The sequence below is a fragment of the Grampus griseus genome, assembly GCF_964374135.1.
Source record: "Grampus griseus genome assembly, chromosome: 7".
NCBI lineage: Eukaryota > Metazoa > Chordata > Mammalia > Artiodactyla > Delphinidae > Grampus > Grampus griseus.
The window spans coordinates 38,203,358-38,223,617 of NC_139001.1; the positions used below are offsets into that span (position 1 = coordinate 38,203,358).

General features: G+C 35.7%; 1 protein-coding gene across 3 annotated transcripts in view; it reads left to right on the forward strand.

Annotated features, from left to right (window-relative positions):
* The window catches only part of GTF3C3 (general transcription factor IIIC subunit 3), a 29,055-nt gene extending 13,369 nt beyond the window's left edge, over window positions 1-15,686 (forward strand). The window contains exons 9-18 of one of the 3 annotated variants that reach the window (XM_082658973.1): window positions 467-570; window positions 1,529-1,700; window positions 2,378-2,580; window positions 2,926-3,027; window positions 3,674-3,809; window positions 5,610-5,847; window positions 6,659-6,849; window positions 10,893-11,017; window positions 12,753-12,905; window positions 14,309-15,686. In XM_082658973.1, coding sequence (XP_082515099.1) covers window positions 467-570; window positions 1,529-1,700; window positions 2,378-2,580; window positions 2,926-3,027; window positions 3,674-3,809; window positions 5,610-5,847; window positions 6,659-6,849; window positions 10,893-11,017; window positions 12,753-12,905; window positions 14,309-14,431 — 1,547 coding nt within the window. In that variant the 3' untranslated portion in view covers window positions 14,432-15,686. The remainder of the gene's footprint in view (window positions 1-466; window positions 571-1,528; window positions 1,701-2,377; window positions 2,581-2,925; window positions 3,028-3,673; window positions 3,810-5,609; window positions 5,848-6,658; window positions 6,850-10,892; window positions 11,018-12,752; window positions 12,906-14,308) is intronic. The other 2 variants (XM_082658974.1, XM_082658975.1) reach the window with 2 other exon arrangements.
* Window positions 15,687-20,260: the final 4,574 nt, after the last annotated feature.

Here is a 20,260-nt window from a genome sequence, read left to right on the forward strand (position 1 = left end):
CTTAAGCATTGAAAAAATTCTACTTGAAACATAAGCATGGGCATAAAATGCTACTTCAGACTTAAGCACACTATTTTACTTTATCCCTTTCTCAGGCTCTTTGTAGTGAAGACTAAAAAGAGGCTTTTGGATTCAAGAAGAAAAAGAGAAAGTTCATGTATCCGTATTTGTCACTTTTGTTTTTTAGTTCTTTGTAGTTTTGATAGAAGGTGTGGGAGTTTATGTAGGTTTTCAGTAAGCGGTTAAGGTATTAGGAAAAGAATAGGAAGGATAATTGCTACCAAAGGACAGACCGAAAGAGGTGTAAGAACCTAGAACTAGAGTTGGCCAAACTTAGAATTGACTGTAGAATCATTTGCTTTGAGTGAAGTAAATGAGATCTTCCATAGAAGATACAGTTTGCTTCATTTGCCCCACTTTCTAAGATTACATATAGGAACTTTTTGTCTGTCTGTCTAATCCACAGCTGGTGAGAATGTTTCCTGCACTATACCGGATGGTGTGCCAATAGATATCACAGTGAAGTTGATGGTCTGCCTTGTACATCTCAACATCCTTGAACCACTTAATGTAAGTAACATTAAGATTTGTACTTAAGATACTTTAGATCAAATCTACAATGTTTAGATAACAAGAAATTTTAAGTTGACCCTAGATTTCATATTAATAACCAGGAAGTCACAGTAAACATCAGATTATTTTGTGTGAATGTCTTTTAAAAGCTAAGTGTTTGGAAATGGGCTTATGATAATTTGTTGTTCTTTTAAAATGAGAATAATCCAGAGATCAGAGTGTGGGATTGGGCCTTTTAGACAATTGGCAGTTTCTGACGGCTGTTCTCTTTTGCCAACTTTGGACTAAGTATATCATTGAATAAAAAAATGTATTGGGCATCTACTTTGCAGACCTTAGGATAAAGTGTTGAATATAATATACAAATCCCTGTCCTCATGGATCTTTTGTTTTAATGGGATTAGATAATAAAATAAATACATAAAATATAGGATGTTAGTTGGTGATCAGTGCTCTGGAGAAAAATCAGAGAAGAATAGGGAATACTGGGGGTGGGAGGAGTTACAATTTTATTAAATTGGTCAAGAAGAGCCTCCCCTGAAAAGTGACATTTGAATAATGACGTGAAGGAAGTGAAGAAGTAAGCCAGGCAGGAACTGGAGGGAACAGCTTTGCAGAAAATCAGCAAACACAGAGGCCCTGAGGCCTGGGCATTATTGACTTGCCAGAGGAAGAGCACAGCAGGTCAGTGTTGCCCTAGCTCCTGCAATGCCTGTCTTGTAACAGGCCTTCGGAAGCAGTGTGCTGAATGAGTGAATGACGGCAGTATGAATTCTTTTTAATAGAGACTCAGAAATGAATTTAAAAAGTGATTATTTAAAGCTGTTTTTATTAAGCCTTTCTCCTCTTAGATTTGCCTCAGATAACTTGTATATATGTTAAAAAGAGAGATATAAGTAGATGAGCGTATTTGTAATGACTCTTTGACTTCCGGCTGTTAATTGTTGGGGTCTAGCCTCTCTTGACAACACTCGTGGAACAGAATCCCGAAGACATGGGAGACCTCTATCTCGATGTTGCTGAAGCTTTTCTGGATGTTGGTGAATATAATTCTGCACTTCCCCTCCTTAGTGCGCTAGTCTGCTCTGAAAGATATAACCTCGCAGTGGTTTGGCTTCGGCATGCAGGTAATACTTTTTTGTAGGAAGGAGAAGTTTTAATCACATAAGCAGGCAAGAACTTATTTCCCCAAGATGGTAATAATTATTATAAAATGTTAATGTCTTAGTGAAAGTATTTCTGGTTTCAGGGCAGTTTTTTGAAAGTCAGTATTTTAAGTTGTCTTGGTTTACCGCTAAGTGATTTTCCCTCACTAATATATTGGAGGAATGATTCACTTAATGGTACCAAAGTGAAGTAGAAAGACTAACATATCCCTGTTAAAAATACCTTAAATACCTGTCTTTTACCTGTCTTAACCACAGGCTCTGGTTTCTACTAATAGATTGTCAGACTTGGGATGTAATCTAATTTTTGAAGAGCTTTTAAGGATTTATATTTAATGTTATTTTGAGGAAAAAAAAGTTAATATATTTTCAATGTTCTTTGAGCTGAAAATATGCTCAAGATATATGCTCATATATATGCTTATATATATATATAAAAAATATATACTGATTACATCCTTGTAGCATAGATAGAGATTAAAAGGGATAATTGTTTTAAAGTACTGGAAGTATGCATATATTTCTTTCTTGTTATAATTTGTTTGTATTGCTATAATTTCTTTTAAAATGGAGAAATAATTTTGGCCCGCTTACAAATCTGTAGTTCATATTAATGCTTTATTTTAACATCATTTTAGAATGCTTAAAGGCCTTAGGCTATATGGAGCGTGCTGCCGAAAGCTATGGCAAAGTGGTTGATCTGGCCCCCCTCCATTTGGATGCAAGAATTTCACTTTCCACCCTTCAGCAGCAGCTGGGCCGTCCTGAGAAAGCTCTGGAAGCTCTGGAGCCAATGTATGATCCAGATACTTTAGCACAAGATGCAAATGCAGCACAGCAGGTAGGCCATGTAACATAGAAAGAAGTTTTTCTCGGTGGATTACGTTTCAGAACTTTTTCCTCTGTTAAGGATGTCCCTACAGCTTATATCCAAGTTTTATTTTAGTGTATTAAATTCAGTGTTCTTGAAAAAGTGATTTTGAGTCTTAAGTTACAGCAACTTAACATTATGATTGTTAATGTTATAATTTATAGTTTCTAAAACATTGAATTTTAATTATTGTGAGAGATCATAAAGCAAATGTTCTTAAGGTTTGGTTTCTAAGACAAAACTTTTCTATGCAAACAAAACAATTTACAACAAAGGAATCTTGTCACACTTATTATCATGTGCTTATTTACTTAGGAACTGAAGTTGCTGCTTCAACGTTCTACTCTATTGTTTTCACAAGGCAAAATGTATGGTTATGTGGATACCTTGCTTACCATGTTAGCCATGCTTTTAAGGGTAGGTAATGATCTTTCTTTATATTAGCCTTGTTGACTTTTTAAATGTTTAGAATTTGGTTTAAACATAGATTATAGCCATTTCGTAACTCTCTTTTACTCTGTTAAACTCAAACTTTTTAAAGTGAAAGTCAGATAAAAGAAGACTTAGAGATTAATGGTATATAATTGAAAGTTCTACATGAAAGTGTAAACTTTACTATAGATTGTACAATAAAATCTTTGCTAGTACATATTTAGAAAAATGAGAACCATCATGGTATCAGTTATTGGCTCTGTAGACACTGCCACGTGCCAAAATTGTTCACTTTGCAAAAATGTTTTCCGGATATGACATCCTTTCTGAGTCTGGCTTTTTTGCAGGGAGGTGGCTGTGTGTGTGTGTGTGTGTGTGTGTGTGTGTGTGTTATAAACTTAATATGAATTGCTTTCTTTTTCCTTACTAAGGTGTGTAGTGTGACCCAGATTGCTTTGTTAAGGAAAAAATAAGTCTATTCATTCTCTTCTAGGCGTTTATATACACAATGACTGGTCTTTTTTTTGCCTTACTAAAGAAGCTTTCAGGCACACCTGTGACACTTGTTTCCCATAGATTTTCTCTAAAAAATTATGTGACTAAAAAATCTCATTTATCATCTTTAATTCAGGTAGCAATGAATAGAGCCCAAGTCTGTTTGATATCTAGTTCCAAATCTGGAGAGAGGCATCTCTACCTTATTAAAGTGTCAAGAGACAAAATATCAGACAACAATGACCAAGAGTCAGCAAATTGTGATGCAAAAGGTAATTACCTTCATTTGCTTTGTTGCACAAAACTTGGCTGAGTTGGAAAAAAAAAACTCATGAAGTAATACTTGACAATAATCTAATTGAAAATATACCCTTTTTGAATAAAATGATATTTTCTAATCTAGATCCCTCAGGTAAAATAAACTCTTTTGGTGTTTTTAAAAAAGAAAGAAAGGCTATACGTAAATACTACAGTTTAAAAAAATTAAAAGGCAGGCATCTGCTTAGATCCTTCTGTGAAAAAACTAAAACAATCTTTTAATTTTGACTTTTTAAGAGGAAAATATACCCTATTTTAAGAAATTTGTGATGATTAGATGATAATACAGATTGCTTTGTCTAGTCACTTCAATTACATATATTCCATTCTCTGTTAAACTTATTTTTGACAAATGTAGCAATAGTCATAAAAAGTCTGAAAATAAGTTGCTTTGACCCAATCTCAAGTCATGTGACTTTGCAAGCCATCTATTTTTAGCTGAAAAAGGATCAAGTATGTTGGGTGAGGTTATTAGTCAGAGAACTTTGGAAGAGACCTAGGCTATAAACTAGAGATATCAATCTAGCAGAAAATTTTTTCATTGTTAATCAGGTCCACAGATACTAATTAAATCATTGTTTACTGACATGGCAGTATGCAATGGACAGGGTTTTAGAATCCAGAAGAGCTGAATCTCTGTTAAGCACAATATAAGGACATAAGCAAGATGTCGCGGGGGAAGAGAGTCAGAGGATAGGGTGGACTCAACTGCTCACAATCTAGCCTCAGAGCCCTGCCATCTCTCCAGTTTATTGATTCTGGGCTTATCCCAGTGGCTTCTGCCTCTGCACACATTATTTTGGACTGTTTCCTTAACATATTTTTCTCTGTATCTGACCCAGGCTGTTTTCTCTTTCAGTATTTCCTCATTTCAGGTCCATTGTTGGTTTTTCTTAAGCTCATAAGATTTTTGTTTTGTCAGTTAGTTTCATCATGGTGGGGATCACATTACACCAGTGCATCATGGTAGGATTATCTACAGCTCTTTATGTTACATGCATCTTTGTACTGATTTTTTTCACTCAACATTTTCTCATGTTCTGTTCTCTTTGTAGCTGTTATATTTAAGGAGTGTGTAATATGCATTGGATAGCAGTTCCATAATTTAATCATTTCCATATTATTTTTTGATTATATGGTTGCTTTTGACAATTTTCTTTTCTAAATAATACCATAGTGAGCATCCTCATGCCTATAGATTTATCCATATTTCTGAGTAGTTGTTTAGGATAGATTCCCAGGAAGAGAATTACTGGATCAAAGACAGTAAAAAAAATTTTATGGCTTTTGGTATTTTTCAAGGGCTATAAAGGGAGGTTTCTTACAGACAAATAAGAGAAGATTTGTTAAGTATGAATTTGAAGTCCTTTGCTTAGCAAATATTTGAATGCCTTGTAGGTGTAGAATCCCATATCTGACCTCAATCATGGAAAGCACACTCGCTCTGGAGGAGCATATATTCTAGCTAGCACTGAGAAACACAAATGAAATAGCTGGACTTTACAATCAGAAATGAGAATTACCTAGGACTGCAGGTTGTTAGGCAGGCAGAGCAGAGGGGGGTCATGTTGAGGGAGTGGAAACAAGCAGCTCCCTCCTTCTCATCATTGTCAGAAGAATGTTGGCAAGAATTCAGTCCCATAGGGCCATGGTTATTAAATTTAACCATAAAATTGGTCATGTGAATTTTCTTTCTAATACTCTTATTTCTGGAAGTGCAGTGTCCTAACTGATTTTCATTGGTCTCATTTTAGCAATATTTGCTGTACTCACGAGTGTTTTGACAAAAGATGACTGGTGGAACCTTCTTTTGAAGGCCATATACTCCTTATGTGACCTATCCCGATTTCAGGAGGCTGAGTTACTTGTGGATTCTTCATTGGAATATTACTCATTTTATGAGGACAGGCCAAAACGCAAAGAACTAGAATACTTTGGTCTCTCTGCTGCAATTCTGGACAAAAATTTTAGAAAGGCATATAACTATATCAGGTGATTTTCCAATAACTTATTTTAATTAGATTCTTTGATGGAGCATGTATATTTACTTTGACATAGTTTCTCATGTCCAGGATTTAATAAGCTGTTTTATTTTAACTCTTGTCACTTACAGATTAATTTGTTCATTGATGATTCTCAGAAGCAGTATATGAGAGCATACATTCTCATTTACTTAACCTCTTGTGCCTCAGTCTCCCCATTTATTGTGATAAAACAGGCATCAGGGGTGGGATGGGGAGGGTGGGAGGGAGGGAGACGCAACAGGGAAGACATATGGGAACATATGTTTATGTATGACTGATTCACTTTGTTATAAAGCAGAAACTAACACACCATTGTAAAGCAATTATACCCCAATAAAGATGTTAAAAAAAAAAAAAAAAGGTAGGTTGAAAATATGCTGAATAAATAAAACTTTATTTGTAGAGGGTAAAAAAAAAAAAAAAACAGGCATCATAATATTACCACCTTATAGGATTACTGTGAGAGTTAAGTGAGTTGTCGTATGTAACAGCTTTTAACAATGTCTGATACACATTATTATTATGCAGTGTTCATTGTTCTGCAGCTATGAGAGTGGGCTGGGAGAGAAAAAGTGAAACTTAAACCTCTTGATTCTGTTTTGTGGTTTAAAAGTTTTGTTGAAAAGCAGAAACAAGATGTAGAAGCACTACATCCCCCTTGTTGGGGGCGGTGCATTTCAGTGTTGGTGGGACACCACTGAAAGGTTTCAGTCTTAAAAATCAGGAAGATTTTTCTTTTTACATTATTTTTTACCCTCACCCTCTTTCTGCAATTTTAGGATAATGGTAATGGAAAATGTCAATAAACCCCAGCTCTGGAACATTTTCAATCAAGTTACCATGCATTCCCAAGATGTACGACATCACCGCTTTTGTCTCCGTTTAATGCTGAAAAACCCAGATAATCATGCCCTGTGTGTCTTGAATGGACACAATGCATTCGTATCTGGTAGTTTTAAGCATGCACTTGGTGAGTGTCCTGGCATATGACTTTGTCTCTTTCCCTCTGCCTTGGTTTCTTTATCTCTGGAATGGAGATAATAATTGGACCTACCCTGTAGATTATTGTGGAAATTAAATGAGTTAATATAAAGTACTTAAAATAATGCCTGGCACATATAGTAAGTGGCTATAAGTGTTCTCAGTAACTATAATAATTAATATTTATTTTTCTTACGATGCTTTGGTTTCAAAAGGTTAAAGTAGGTCTTTAAAGTAGGACTTTGTTTTTTTGAATGTTTTTTTTAATTAATTAATTTTGGCTGCGTTGAGTCTTCATTGCTGCATGTGGGCTTTCTCTAGTTGCAGCAAACGGGGACTGCTCTTCGTTGCGGTGCATGGGCTTCTCATTGCAGTGGCTTCTCTTTGTTGTGGAGCACAGGCTTCAGTAGTTGTGGCATGCGGGCTCAGTAGTTGTGGCTCACAGGCTCTAGAGCACAGGCTCAGTAGTTGTGGCACACGGGCTTAGTTGCTCTGCGGCACGTGGGATCTTCCCGGACCAGGACTCAAACCTGTGTCCCCTGCATTGGCAGGTGGATTCTGAACCACTGCGCCACCAGGGAAGTCCGAAAGTAGGACTTTAAAGCTCAACAACTCTCCCTGCTGAGGCTTGTTCGTTCTCAAAATAATTTTCATTAATTATGGATGCTTTGCTACCTGATTTTAATTTGCTATAGTAACAAAGAGGAACTTAAGATTTGCTGATAGTTCACTCCTTTAGGACTGTGGTCCCGAACCTTTTTGGCACCAGGGACCAGTTTCATAGAAGACAGTTTTCCCACGGACCAGGGGTGGGGTTGGGTGGAGGTGGGTGGGGGTGGGGATGATTTGGGATGATTCCAGTACATTACATTTATTGTGCACTTTATTTCTATCATTATTACATTGTGATGTATAATGAAGTAATTATACAAATCACCATAATGCAGAATCAGTGGGAACCCTGAGCTTGTTTTTGCTCGCCACTCACTGATAGAGTTTTGATATGAGTCTGCATCAGTTGATTTATTATGGTCTCTGTGTAATCAAACCTCTCTGCTAATGATAATCAGTATTTGCAGCCGCTCCCCAGCGCTAGCATCACTACCTCAGCTCCACCTCAGATCATCAGCGATTATATTCTCATAAGGAGCATGCAGCCTAGACCCCTCGCATGCACAGTTCACAGTAGGGTTCGCGCTCCTATGAGAATCTAACGCTGCCACTGATTTGACAGGAGATGGAGCTCAGGCAGCAATGGGAGCGATGGGGAGTGGCTGTAAATACAGATGAAGCTTCACTTGCTCGCCTGCCGCTCACCTCCTGCTGTGTGGCCCGGGTCCTAACAGGCCATGGACGGGTTGGGGATGCCTGCTTTAGGAGACAAGTCTTTTTTTTTTTCCCCCTTTATTTATTTATTTACTTACTTATTTACATATACATATATCTCTTCTTTTTCAAATTTTTTTCCCATTTAGGTTATTACAGAATTTTTTTTAAATATATTTCTTTGTTTTATTTATTTATTTTTCTTTTTTCTTTTTTTGGCTGCATTCGGTCTTAGCTGCGGCACATGGGCTCTGCGTTGTGGTGTGCGGGCTTCTCTCTAGTTGTGGTGCTTAGGCTCCAGGGCATGTGGGCTCTGTAGTTTGTGGCACACAGGCTCTCTCGTTGAGGTGTGCGAGCTCAGTGGTTGTGGCGCGTGGGCTTATTTGCCGCACAGCATGTGTGGGATCTTAGTACCCTGACCAGGGATCGAACCCACGTTCCCTGCATTGGAAGGCGGATTCTTTACCAATGGACCACCAGGGAAGTCCCCTATTACAGAATATTGAGTAGAGTTCCCTGTGCTATACAGTAGGTCCATGTTGGGTATCTGTTTCAAATATAGTAGTGTGTATATGTCAATCCCAAAGTCTCAATTTCTGCTTTGGTACCCTAAGTTTGTTTTCAAAGTCTGTGAGTCTGCTTCTGTTTTGTAAATACGTTCATTTGTATCTTTTTTTTTTTTAGATTCCACATATAAGCAATATCATATGATATTTGTCTTTCTGTGTCTGACTTACTTAGTATGATAATCTCTAGGTCCATCCATGTTGCTGCAAATGGCATTATTTCATTCTTTTTAAAGGCTGAGTAATATTCCATTGATACGTACCACATCTTTATCCATTCATCTGTCAGTGGACATTCAGGTTGCTTCTGTGTCTTGGCTATTGTAAACAGCGCTGCAATGAACGTTAGGGTGCATGTATCTTTCCAAACATGGTTTTCTCCAGATATGTGCCCGGGAGTGGGATTGCTGGATCATATGGTAGTTCTATTTTTAGTTTTTTAAGGAATCTCCATATTGTTCTACATAGTGGCTGCACCAATTTACATTCCCACCAAGAGTGTAGGAGGGTTCCCTTTTCTCCACACCCTCTTCAGCATTTATTGTTTGTAGACTTTTTTGATGATGGTCATTCTGACTGGTGGGAGACAAGTCTTTATATTAAGATTTATTTACATAGCTCTTACTAATTCTAATTAAACTCAGGGAAAATTTAATCATTTATAGGAAATTTCTATAATAAGGAATCAGGAGCACACAAGTAGAAAAATACCTAACCAAAAGTTTAGGTGAGACATGTATCTCCTGCTGCCTGAAAGCTAGTGTTGCCAAGGTCACTTCTGAATATACTGTGATTTTGTCTGTTTAATACTTTCATGTTTCTTTGTGTATGGCTGCTGTTTTTATAGTTGTTCAGCCAGTACTCTTGAACATCAGACACTGAAACTTTCCTTCATTGTGTATGCTTTTTTGGAATTGTTAGTTTAATATTAAGAAAATATAAAATAGAGATTTTATTTTATTTTCCTATATTTAGAAACTTTTACACTACACAAAAATAGGAAGTCCAAACGGCAGGCTACCATCTGTGCTGCTAAAGAGATTTTACAGTGCTGTGCCTTCTGGAATAGAAGTTTTCTTATCTATATGATAAGAGATCATACATTTATAAGATAAATTTGCTTAAATTCCTCTGTCTCATACAGTTAGGCATTTGATATGAGACAATTATATATATAGAATACATGGAATTCACAAAACCATGAATTCTTATTTTATTATTAGATACATTTAGCTCTTCTCAGGAAAAACAAAGTAGTTGCTATGTTTGGGAAAATAATACCCATAACCTAGAAAACAAAACAAAACTATGTTTCTTTTTCTCACCTCCATGATCCATCACATTTGAATTTATAAGATAGGTCTCAATTAATTTTATGAAAGAATTCACCAAAAGACACATTCCCCCATTGGCTTTAAAAAGATTTAAGGTCATAAGATATATTTTTGATCACAATTGATACATTGTTTATTTTGGAAGTACTGTTCTACATGGAAATGTCTTAACTGTACCTTAAAAAAGTTACTTTTATACTCATATTTAATCTTCATGGTCAGGATATACTCATGGATAAATCCTTCTAATTTTGTTATATGTTATATATTATTTTAAAATTCAAATTAATGTGCACCTGGTTGATATTTTTTAATTTTAATTAATTAATTAATTAATTTTTGCCCGTGTTGGATCTTCATTGCTGCGCGCAGGTCTTCTCTAGTTGCGGCAAGCAGGAGCTGCTCTTCACTGCAGTGTGCGGGCTTCTTATTGCGTTGGCTTCTCTTTGTTGTTGAGCATGGAATCTAGGCGCGCAGGCTTCAGTAGTTGTGGCACACGGGCTCAGTAGTTGTGGCTCAGGGGGTCTAGAGCACAGGCTCAGTAGTTATGGTGCACAGGCCTAGTTCTTCGCCACATGCGGGATCTACCCAGACCAGGGCTCAAATCCGTGTCCCCTGCATTGGCAGGCAGATTCTTAACCACTGTGCCACCAGGGAGGTCACTGGTTGATATTTTAGAATGTACTCCTTGCATATGTTAAAGTAACAGTAACGTTTGTTTACCTTAAAATATATTAGAGTAAGTGTTGAAGAAATAAGGAACTATGTTTTTGTCCCACCATCTGACATCACTGTTCATTTTTCAGGACAGTATGTGCAGGCCTTTCGCAGCCATCCCCATGAACCTCTCTACAGCCTCTGTATAGGCCTAACCTTTATTCACATGGCATCTCAGAAGTATGTATTAAAGAGACATGCTCTTATTGTGCAGGTAATTCATTTGGATTCCTCATTACTTGATTTTATGTTCTTTAAAAATGAATACACTTAATGCTTTTGTTACTCTGCTTCAAAAGTAGCACCTGCTTAGCGCACATGTTGGGAGTACCCAACACCTATCCCTATGTTCAGCACTCATGGACCAACATCTAGGGGTACTCCTGGCTAAGACTTATGCAACCATGTAGAAAAGGGTGCGCAGCCAGATCATAAATGAAGACGACACAGGCAGAATCTTAAGGAACCCTGTGCAGACTTCCTTATATTCTGGAGCCTCAGAGGCTTCCAGCCTTCTAGGTCCTTAAGATTTTTTAATTAATTTAAAAAATATAATAATATATACATACAATAAGGTATGAATACGTGCCTGTGTGACTGTTTCCTTATATCATCACCACAATGTGCCCTTTTAAAGTCTTTTTAGTTCGTAAAGCAGTTTGAAATTACCTTTTTGTTTTCTTGTTTACTTTTTTACATAACTTGTCTCCTCTAGTAAAAATATAAACTCCAAGAGATCAGAGATCTTATCTGTCTTGTACACCCCTGTATCCTCAACACTTTTGCTTCTATTTCAGTTTTTATGTTTATATATTTGATGCATGTATATACCTGTTTTTTAAGTAGTTAGGAAAGGAAAGAAAACGTTCTCTCTCAGATTTTTGTCTTTAAATTTCTCATTTTTAAATAAGAAGTTAAGATATTTCTGAGATTGTCTGCTGTTACTTAACAGAGAACCATGTCAGTGGAGTAGAGGTCATATTCATATACTCAAATGGGTTCATTTATTGTGCAGAAAGTATGATTTGTTTACTGAGCATAATTTTTATTCCTAGAATGCATTAATTCTGAAGAATTCCTTAATTTTTATTATTAATTTATGAAGGAAAATTTGTGACCATTTATTACATAGCAGATCACCCAGGAAATTTGCATTTTATTTTCTGTACATACAAATTAGTTGACTTACTCTTAACTCAGGTAATATATTTATTTAATTATTTACATCAGATACTTGCACCTTGCAACTTGAAGCTTTCCGTGCATGATAAAAGTTGAAGCTGCATTAAAGGGGAAAGTGAATACAAATAGAAGTGAAGAAGCAAGTTGCTTTTTGGACACTGTGACACACAGGGAGCCTGCATCATTACAGTTAGGCTCTGAAATAATCAGTTTCTCCATAAAACTATTGAGTCAGAAGTTTTCAGAGGGAAAAAAAAGCAAGTTTTTTAAGGTTAAGAGGTTATTAAGGTTCTGAGAGGTATATAAAGGGTACCATTTACCCAGAAAGGTTAGATATGCTCAAGTGAGTTTGCTCATGAGGATGAAACTTTCTGAATTGTCATTATAAGGGCTTGGATTTTATATTTTGGTCAAGCTTTTAGACATGTATCTCAAACCTAAAATTTTACTGGCCTCTAATGCCACAAAAGCCAACTTGAAACCATAAAAATATATATTCTGTGTGCTTATAGATTACAGATCTTTAACAGCTAGTTGTAACACTTGGCTTTGTTTTCTATGAATTCTTTTGTCTTTAGTTTAAAAAAATCTCTCTTCTACACCTTCAGAAGAGATATTGACTATATTGTGATTTGACACTACACCACAGGCATATATTCTTTTAGGGTGGCACTGCCTTTCTGAAAAAAAAGGTTTGTATTCCTGTACCTGGCACATACTGTCAAACGAGTGAACTATTGAATTATTTATCTTTTTCTTTTTGGTAGGGCTTTTCCTTTCTTAATCGATACCTCAGTCTACGTGGGCCTTGCCAGGAGTCATTCTACAATTTGGGCCGTGGCCTTCACCAACTGGGGCTGATTCACCTTGCAATCCACTATTATCAGAAGGCCCTGGAGCTCCCTCCATTCATGGTAGAGGTATTGTATGATTTACTCTAAAAACTGAGGAGTCACCTCATTTCATCTGTAGATAAGTGCAGTTAGCTCAGGGTAGTGGTCCAGACAGTGAAATTAATTGTAGCTTATATATCAAAATATATTTTCCCTTTATTGAATGCACTTATTTAATTATGTTCAGCAACAAGTAATTCTTTGATATCCTGGCCTTAATGACCTGATCAGCAACCATGTGGCCATATATGACTTCTGGTTATGGCCATTTCAGTTATCCTAAGATAGCCCCTGTGGTTAACAGGTGTGAGATGGTAGACAGGAAGCCTGAATATTGAGTAATGTAGCCATTATCATTTCCAAGTTCAAAAGTGTAACTAACATACTTCTTTATAAAAATGAAAGACCAATATAAATACAGTTTTGTTTAAGATAATGTAATGTAGGGTGAAGTGTTGCCAGTACTATGATAGTCTGTGTTTAAAGCCTGATTTTTAATTTCTGAAGGAAAGTATGTTTTCACAGTTAATTTTTTTAAGTTGCACTCATAATCCCCACATTCCCTCACAACTGTTTTCTATTACCCTTGTTCAAGTTTAGCCGTTAAGCAAATGAATACATATTCTTACAGTTATGCTGATGAAATACATATACTTTTGTGTACTTCATTTCATAAGTACTTTATGTATTGCTCCTTAAGCTTTATAGGTATCATTTTTCATTGTTACAGATGTTTTTTCAGTTGACTACAAAATTTTGCATGGGGAAGATTAGGAACATAGATCTAATCTATTCCATTGATTGATTCCATTCATTTCTTTGTTATTTAAGTAGAAAAAAAGGTAATAACACTCATAAGGTAATCATTATAATCAATTTGGTGTATGCCCTCCTAGACCTATTCTTTATATGCCTTTCTGTTATATAGTACAGGTATTTTTTTCCCATCTGGTCATTTGTTTTATGATTTTTTTTTTTGCATGCAGAAGTTTTACATTTTTTATGAAGTCATATCAGTCTTTCTCTTTATAGTTTCTACTTTTGCTGTTATACTTAGAAGGGCCTTTCCTACCCAAGATTATATTGTTGTATTTTTCAACGGTATTTTTCTTTTATGGTTTCACTTTTTTACTCTTAAATCCTAATTCATCTACAGTTCATTCTGCCATGTCTTGCGGATGAAACTTTTTTCTTTAACTTATTGGTTACACATTTAAAAATATTTGATGATACAGTTACTGTAACAATTAACTGAATCAGCATTACCTAATAAAAATTTAAATCCAAGGTATATGTCTAGTTTTATAATTTTTTTTTAGTATTCTGAATTTTAATAGTTTTTTGAACACTTACAAAACTATTTATTTGCCATAAAATTGTCCTGGTTGTCAGTTTGAAATATAACTCATTCATATATTTTTTCCCCCTAGGGTATGGAAGTTGACCAGTTAGACTTACGAAGAGATATTGCCTACAATTTGTCTCTCATATATCAGAACAGCGGGAATATTGGAATGGCCCAGAAGCTTTTATATACTTATTGTTCTATATAAAGCCCCTCAGCTGGGTAAAGCAGCTTGGGCAGCTGCTGTGCATGGACCAGTATTTTCTGTCTCAGGGCTTATTATTAACCCAAAAATGGACATGATAATTTCAGAATTATCCGTGTATTTCATTTTTAAAATATGATAATAATTTTTTGGTAGATATGCAAAATTATCATTCCTGCAAGAATTTTATATTGGTCTGTCATTTTCCGTTACCATTTTTTGGTAAGTTGTCCCCCAAACTGAAATGGACAGTATTAGCCATTGAACCAGCATAGAGTTGAATACACTATTTTTTTCACACCATTTATTCATTTGTGTATTTAATACTGTATATTAAACACCTACTATGTACCAGGCACTGTGATAGGTGTTTGGAATACAGTAGTGAGAAAGATATTACCTCTCAATACAGTTCTTTAAATACAGACCTTGAGCATATATTTATTTGAAAGAAATGTTTGCTACATTTCTACATATATCATTGTTGTCAGTCATCCATTTCTTAGTGCCCTGTTACTATTGCCGTTAGTTTTTCAAATACATAGAAAAGGAGGTTGCTTAGTAGAGGAAAGACAGATTGGGACTCTTACGTCAGCACAATTATGTAATTCACTTAGTTCCTTGCAAACTTATTTTAAATGGTTATGTGGTAGGAAGACAAGTAATGGAGTTAATCTTTTACTTTTCACCTGCATGTATCTTAGCCATAAAGACTGAGAGCTGGGAGGCTGGGCTTAATTCATAGCAAACTGCTCTGAGGCAAATACAAAAATGCATTATCAATGTTTGGCTTTCTGACCAAAAGAAAAAAGAAAAAAAGAAAACGTGACTAGGTTCAGTAGCCATGACCTGGTTTTCATTTCAAGATCACTAGGAGTGTAATAGGAAGACTAGGGAATTGTATGTATGGAATAAGGTGTTACTGATGAAGTCGAAACAGATAAAAACCTTTTACGTATCTCAAATATTACATATTCTTGGATCTAAGATAACAGTACTTGTTAGATATACTTAGTTTAATAAGAGCTTTTTAGAGTTTCTTTTTAGGGGGAAACAAATACTATAATAAATGTACATATGGATTATAAGACCCAGTCCAACTGTGGGAGGAAAACAAGTATGAGACGTAGGATGAAAGAAGTACAGTGGGGGCTTTTTAGGAATTCTTACCACTGTTTACACTGTATACATAACTTTGTAGTTGAGAAGCAGAATTTGTATGTAATAAGTAAATGTATGGTGCACTCTGTGTGTATGTGTGTGTATGTATAGAATTTAAATAAACTTTATTTTTGTAATTAAAGTTGTTTCATATGCTTATATATATATTTTATTTCATGCCATTTGCAGGTAATAATAAAGCCGACTGTGATAGAGTGATCAGGTAGATTTGTGTCTTGGAATCCTGTGGAGTTGAGTACTCTGTGTTCAGAATTTCTCTCTTGAATTCAACTCACTGTGCTGTAACTCCAGTATCTGCTGAATAGCCTTGGAGGACACAATAAATCTCTCTAGCAGTCTTCTAAGAAAAAAAAGCTGATAATTGCATGAGTTTGTTTAACATTTAAAATCATAACTACCATTTGCTGAGTGTTTTTACTATGCTACTGTGTTCTAAGTACAGTGCAGGATATTTTAGATACATTAACTCTGATTCTGTCGGAGAATCACCTGCAGGGTAGGTGTTATTGTTGTTATGATCATCCCCATCTTATTTATGAGAGATTAAATACCATGTTCAGGATCACTAGCAAGCTACTCCTTGCTCAGAGATGTTCCTTTGGAGGAACATACTTGCTACAGTTCCGAGTAACAACATAAAAATTGAGCATAAATTTACTTTAGAAAGAAGAAGGAGATGAGCAGTTATTTTTTCTATCCTCCAGGCCTTCTGCCTATTTTTTTTAATTAAAAAAGTTTTCATTTTATTTTTTCTATTTTTTTAATTAAATTTTTATTTTATAGTTGATCTACAATGTTGTGTTTTAGGTGTACAGCAAAGTGATTCAGTTATACATATACATATATCCATTCTTTTTCAGATTCTTTTCTCATATACGTTATTACAGAATATTGAGTACAGTTCTCTGTGCTATACAGTAGGTCCTTGTTGGTTATCTATTTTATATATAGTAGTGTGTATATGTTAATCCCAACTTCCTATTTTATCCCTCCTTTCCACACGTCCCCATTGGTAACTATAAGTTGGTTTTCAGAGTCTGTGAATCTGTTTTTGTTTTGTAAATAAGTTCATTTGTATCAGTTTTTTAGATTCCACATATAAGTGATATCATACGATATTTGTCTTTGTCTGATTTACTTCACTTAGTATGATCATCTCTAGGTCCATCCATGTTGCTGCAAATGACATTATTTCATTCTTTTTTATGGCTGAGTAGTATTCCATTGTATATATGTACCACATCTTTATTCATTCCTATCAGTGGACATTTAGGTTGCTTCCATGTCTTGGCTGTTGTAAATAGTGCTGCAATGAACATTTGGGTATCCATATCTTTTTCAAACTACGGTTTTCTCCAGATATATGTCCAGGAGTGGGATTGCTGGATCATATGGTATTTCTGTTTTAGTTTTTTAACATACTTCCATACTGTTCTCCATAGTGGTTGTACCAGTTTACATTCCCACCCACAGTGTAGGAGGGTTCCCTTTTTCCCACACCCTCTCCAGCATTTATTGTTTGTACACTTTTTGATGATGGCCATTCTAACCAGTGTGAGGTGATACCTCATTGTAGTTTTGATTTGCAGTTCTCTAATAATAAGTGATGTTGAGCATCTTTTCATGTGCTTATTGGCCATCTGTATGTCTTCTTTGAAGAAATGTCTATTTAGGTCTTCTGCCCATTTTTTTGATTGGGTTGTTTGATATTGAGCTGCATGAGCCGTTTGTATATTTTGGAGATTAATCCCTTGTTGGTCGCATCATTTGCAAATTTTTTTTGCATAATATAGGTTGCCTTTTCGTTTTGTTTATGGTTTCCTTTGCTATGCAAAAGCTTTTAAGTTTAATTAGGTCCAATTTGTTTATTTTTGTTTATTTTTTTCATTACTATAGGAGGTGGATCCAAAATGATATTGCTATGATTTATGTCAAAGAGTGTCCTGCCTTTGACATAAATATGTCAAATTTGAAAATATGATTTATGTTGTCCTCTAAGAGCTTTATAGTATCCAGTCTTTTTTTAAAATTTATTTATTTTTTGGCTGTGCCACGCAGCTTGTGGGATCTTAGTTTCCTGACGAAGGATCAAACCCGGGCCCTCAGTAGTAAGAGCACACAGTCCTAACCACTGAACTGCCAGGGAATTCCCTGTATTATCCAGTCTTACGTTTAGGTCTTTAATTCATTTTGAGTTTATTTTTGTGTATGGTGTTAGAGAATGTTCTAGTTTCATTCTTTTACATGTAGCTGTCCAGTTTTCCCAGCACCACTTATTGAAGAGACTGTCTTTTCTCCATTGTATTGTTGCCTCCTTTGTCATAGATGAATTGACCATAGGCACATGGATTTATTTCTGAACTTTCTATCCTGTTCCATTGATCTATAATTCTGTTTTTGTGCCAGTACCATACTGTTTTGATGACTGTAGCTTTGTAGTATAGTCAGAAGTCAGGGAGCCTGATTCCTTCAGCTTCATTTTTCCTTCTTGGGATTGCTTTGGCTATTTGGGGTCTTTTGTGTTTCCATACAAATTGTAAACTTTTTGGTTCTAGTTCTGTGAAAAATGCCATGGGTAATTTGATAGGGATTGCATTGAATCTGTAGATTGCCTTGGTAGTATAGTCATTTTGACAATATTGATTCTTCCAATCCAAGAACATAGTATATTTTTCCATCTGTGCAATCTTCAGTTTCCTTCATCGGTGTCTAATAGTTTTCAGAGTACAGTTCTTTTGCCTCCTTAGGTAGGTTTATTCCTAGGGCTTTTATTCTTTTGAGTGCAATGGTAAATGGGATTGTTTCCTTAATTTCTCTTTCTGATCTTTCATTGTTAATGTATAGAAATGCAACAGATTTCTGTGTATTAGTTTTGTATCCTGTAACGTTACTGAATTCATTGATGAGATCTAGTAGTTATCTGGTAGCATCTTTAGGGTTTTCTATTTATAGGATTATGTCATCTGCAAACAGTGACAGTTTTACTTCTTTTCCAATTTGGTTTCCTTTTATTTCTTTTTGTTCTCTGATTGTCATGGCTAGGACTTCCAAAACTATGTTGGATAAATGTGGTGAGTGTGGGCACCCTTGTCTTGTTCCTGATCTTAGAGGAAATGCTTCCAGCTTTTCATCACTGAATATGCTGTTAGCTGTAGGTTTGTCATATATGGCCTTTATTATGTTGAGGTAGGTTCCCTCTATGCCCACTTTCTGGAGAGTTTTTTTGTTTTATCATAAATGGGTGTTGAACTTTGTCAAAAGCTTTTTCTGCGTCTATTGAGATGATCATATGATTTTTATTCTTCAATTTGTTGATGTGGTGTGTCATACTAATTGATTTTCAGATATTGAAAAATCCTTGCATCACTCAGATAAATCCAAATTGATCATGGTGTTTGATCCTTTTAACATATTGTTGGATTTGGTTTGCTAGTATTTTGTTGAGGATTTTTGCATCTTGTTCATCACTGATATTGGCTTGTAATTTTCTTTTTTGTGGTATCTTTGGTTTTGGTATCAGGGTGATGGTGGCCTCAAAGAATGAGTTTGGGAGTGTCCTTCCTCTGCAATTTTTTGGAATAGTTTCAGAAGGATAGGTGGTAACTCTCCTCTAGATGTATGATAGAAATCGCCTGTGAAGCCATCTGGTCCTGGACTTTTGTTTGTTGGGAGTTTTTTTGTTTTTGTTTTTTGCGGTATGCAGGCCTCTCAGTGTTTTGGCCTCTCCCATTGCGGAGTACAGGCTCCGGACGCGCAGGCTCAGCGGCCATGGCTCACGGGCCCAGCTGCTCCGTGGCACGTGGGATCTTCCCAGACCAGGGCACGAACCCATGTCCCCTGCATTGGCAGGCGGACTCTCAACCACTGTGCCACCAGGGAAGCCCTGTTGGGAGTTTTTTAATCAGAGTTTTAATTTCAGTGCTTGTGATTGGTCTGTTTATATTTTCTATTTCTTTCTGGTTCAGTCTTGGGAGATTATACCTTTCTAATAATTTGTCCATTTCTTCTAGGTTGTCCATTTTATTGGCATATAGTTGCTTGTAGTAGTCTCTTATGATCCTTTGTATTTCCGCGGTGTCTGTTGTAACTTCTTTTTCATTTCTAATTTTATTGATTTGAGTCTTCTCCCTTTTTTTCTTGATGAATCTGGCTAATGGTTTATCAATTTTGTTTATTTTTTTCAAAAACCAGCTTTTAGTTTCATTGATCTTTTCTATTTTCTTTGTTTCTCTTTCATTTATTTCTGCTCTGATCTTTATGATTTCTTTCCTTCTATTGATACTAACTTTGGGTTTTGTTTGTTCTTCTTTCTCTAGTTGCTTTTGGGGTAAGGTTAGGTTTTTTAAGTTGAGATTTTTCTTGTTTCCTCATGTAAGATTGTATTGCTATAAACTTCCCTCTTAAAATGGCTTTTGCTGCATCCCATAGGTTTTGGATCATTGTGTTTTTATTTTCATTTGTCTCCAGGTATTTTTTGATTTCCTCTTTGATTTCTTCCGTGATCCATTGGTTGTTTAGTAACATATCGTTTAGCCTCCACGTGTTTTTATTACAGTTTTTTTTTTCTTGTAGTTGATTTCTAATCTTATAGTGTTGTGGTCAGAAAACATGCTTGATATGATTTCAGTATCCTTATATTTACCAAGGCTC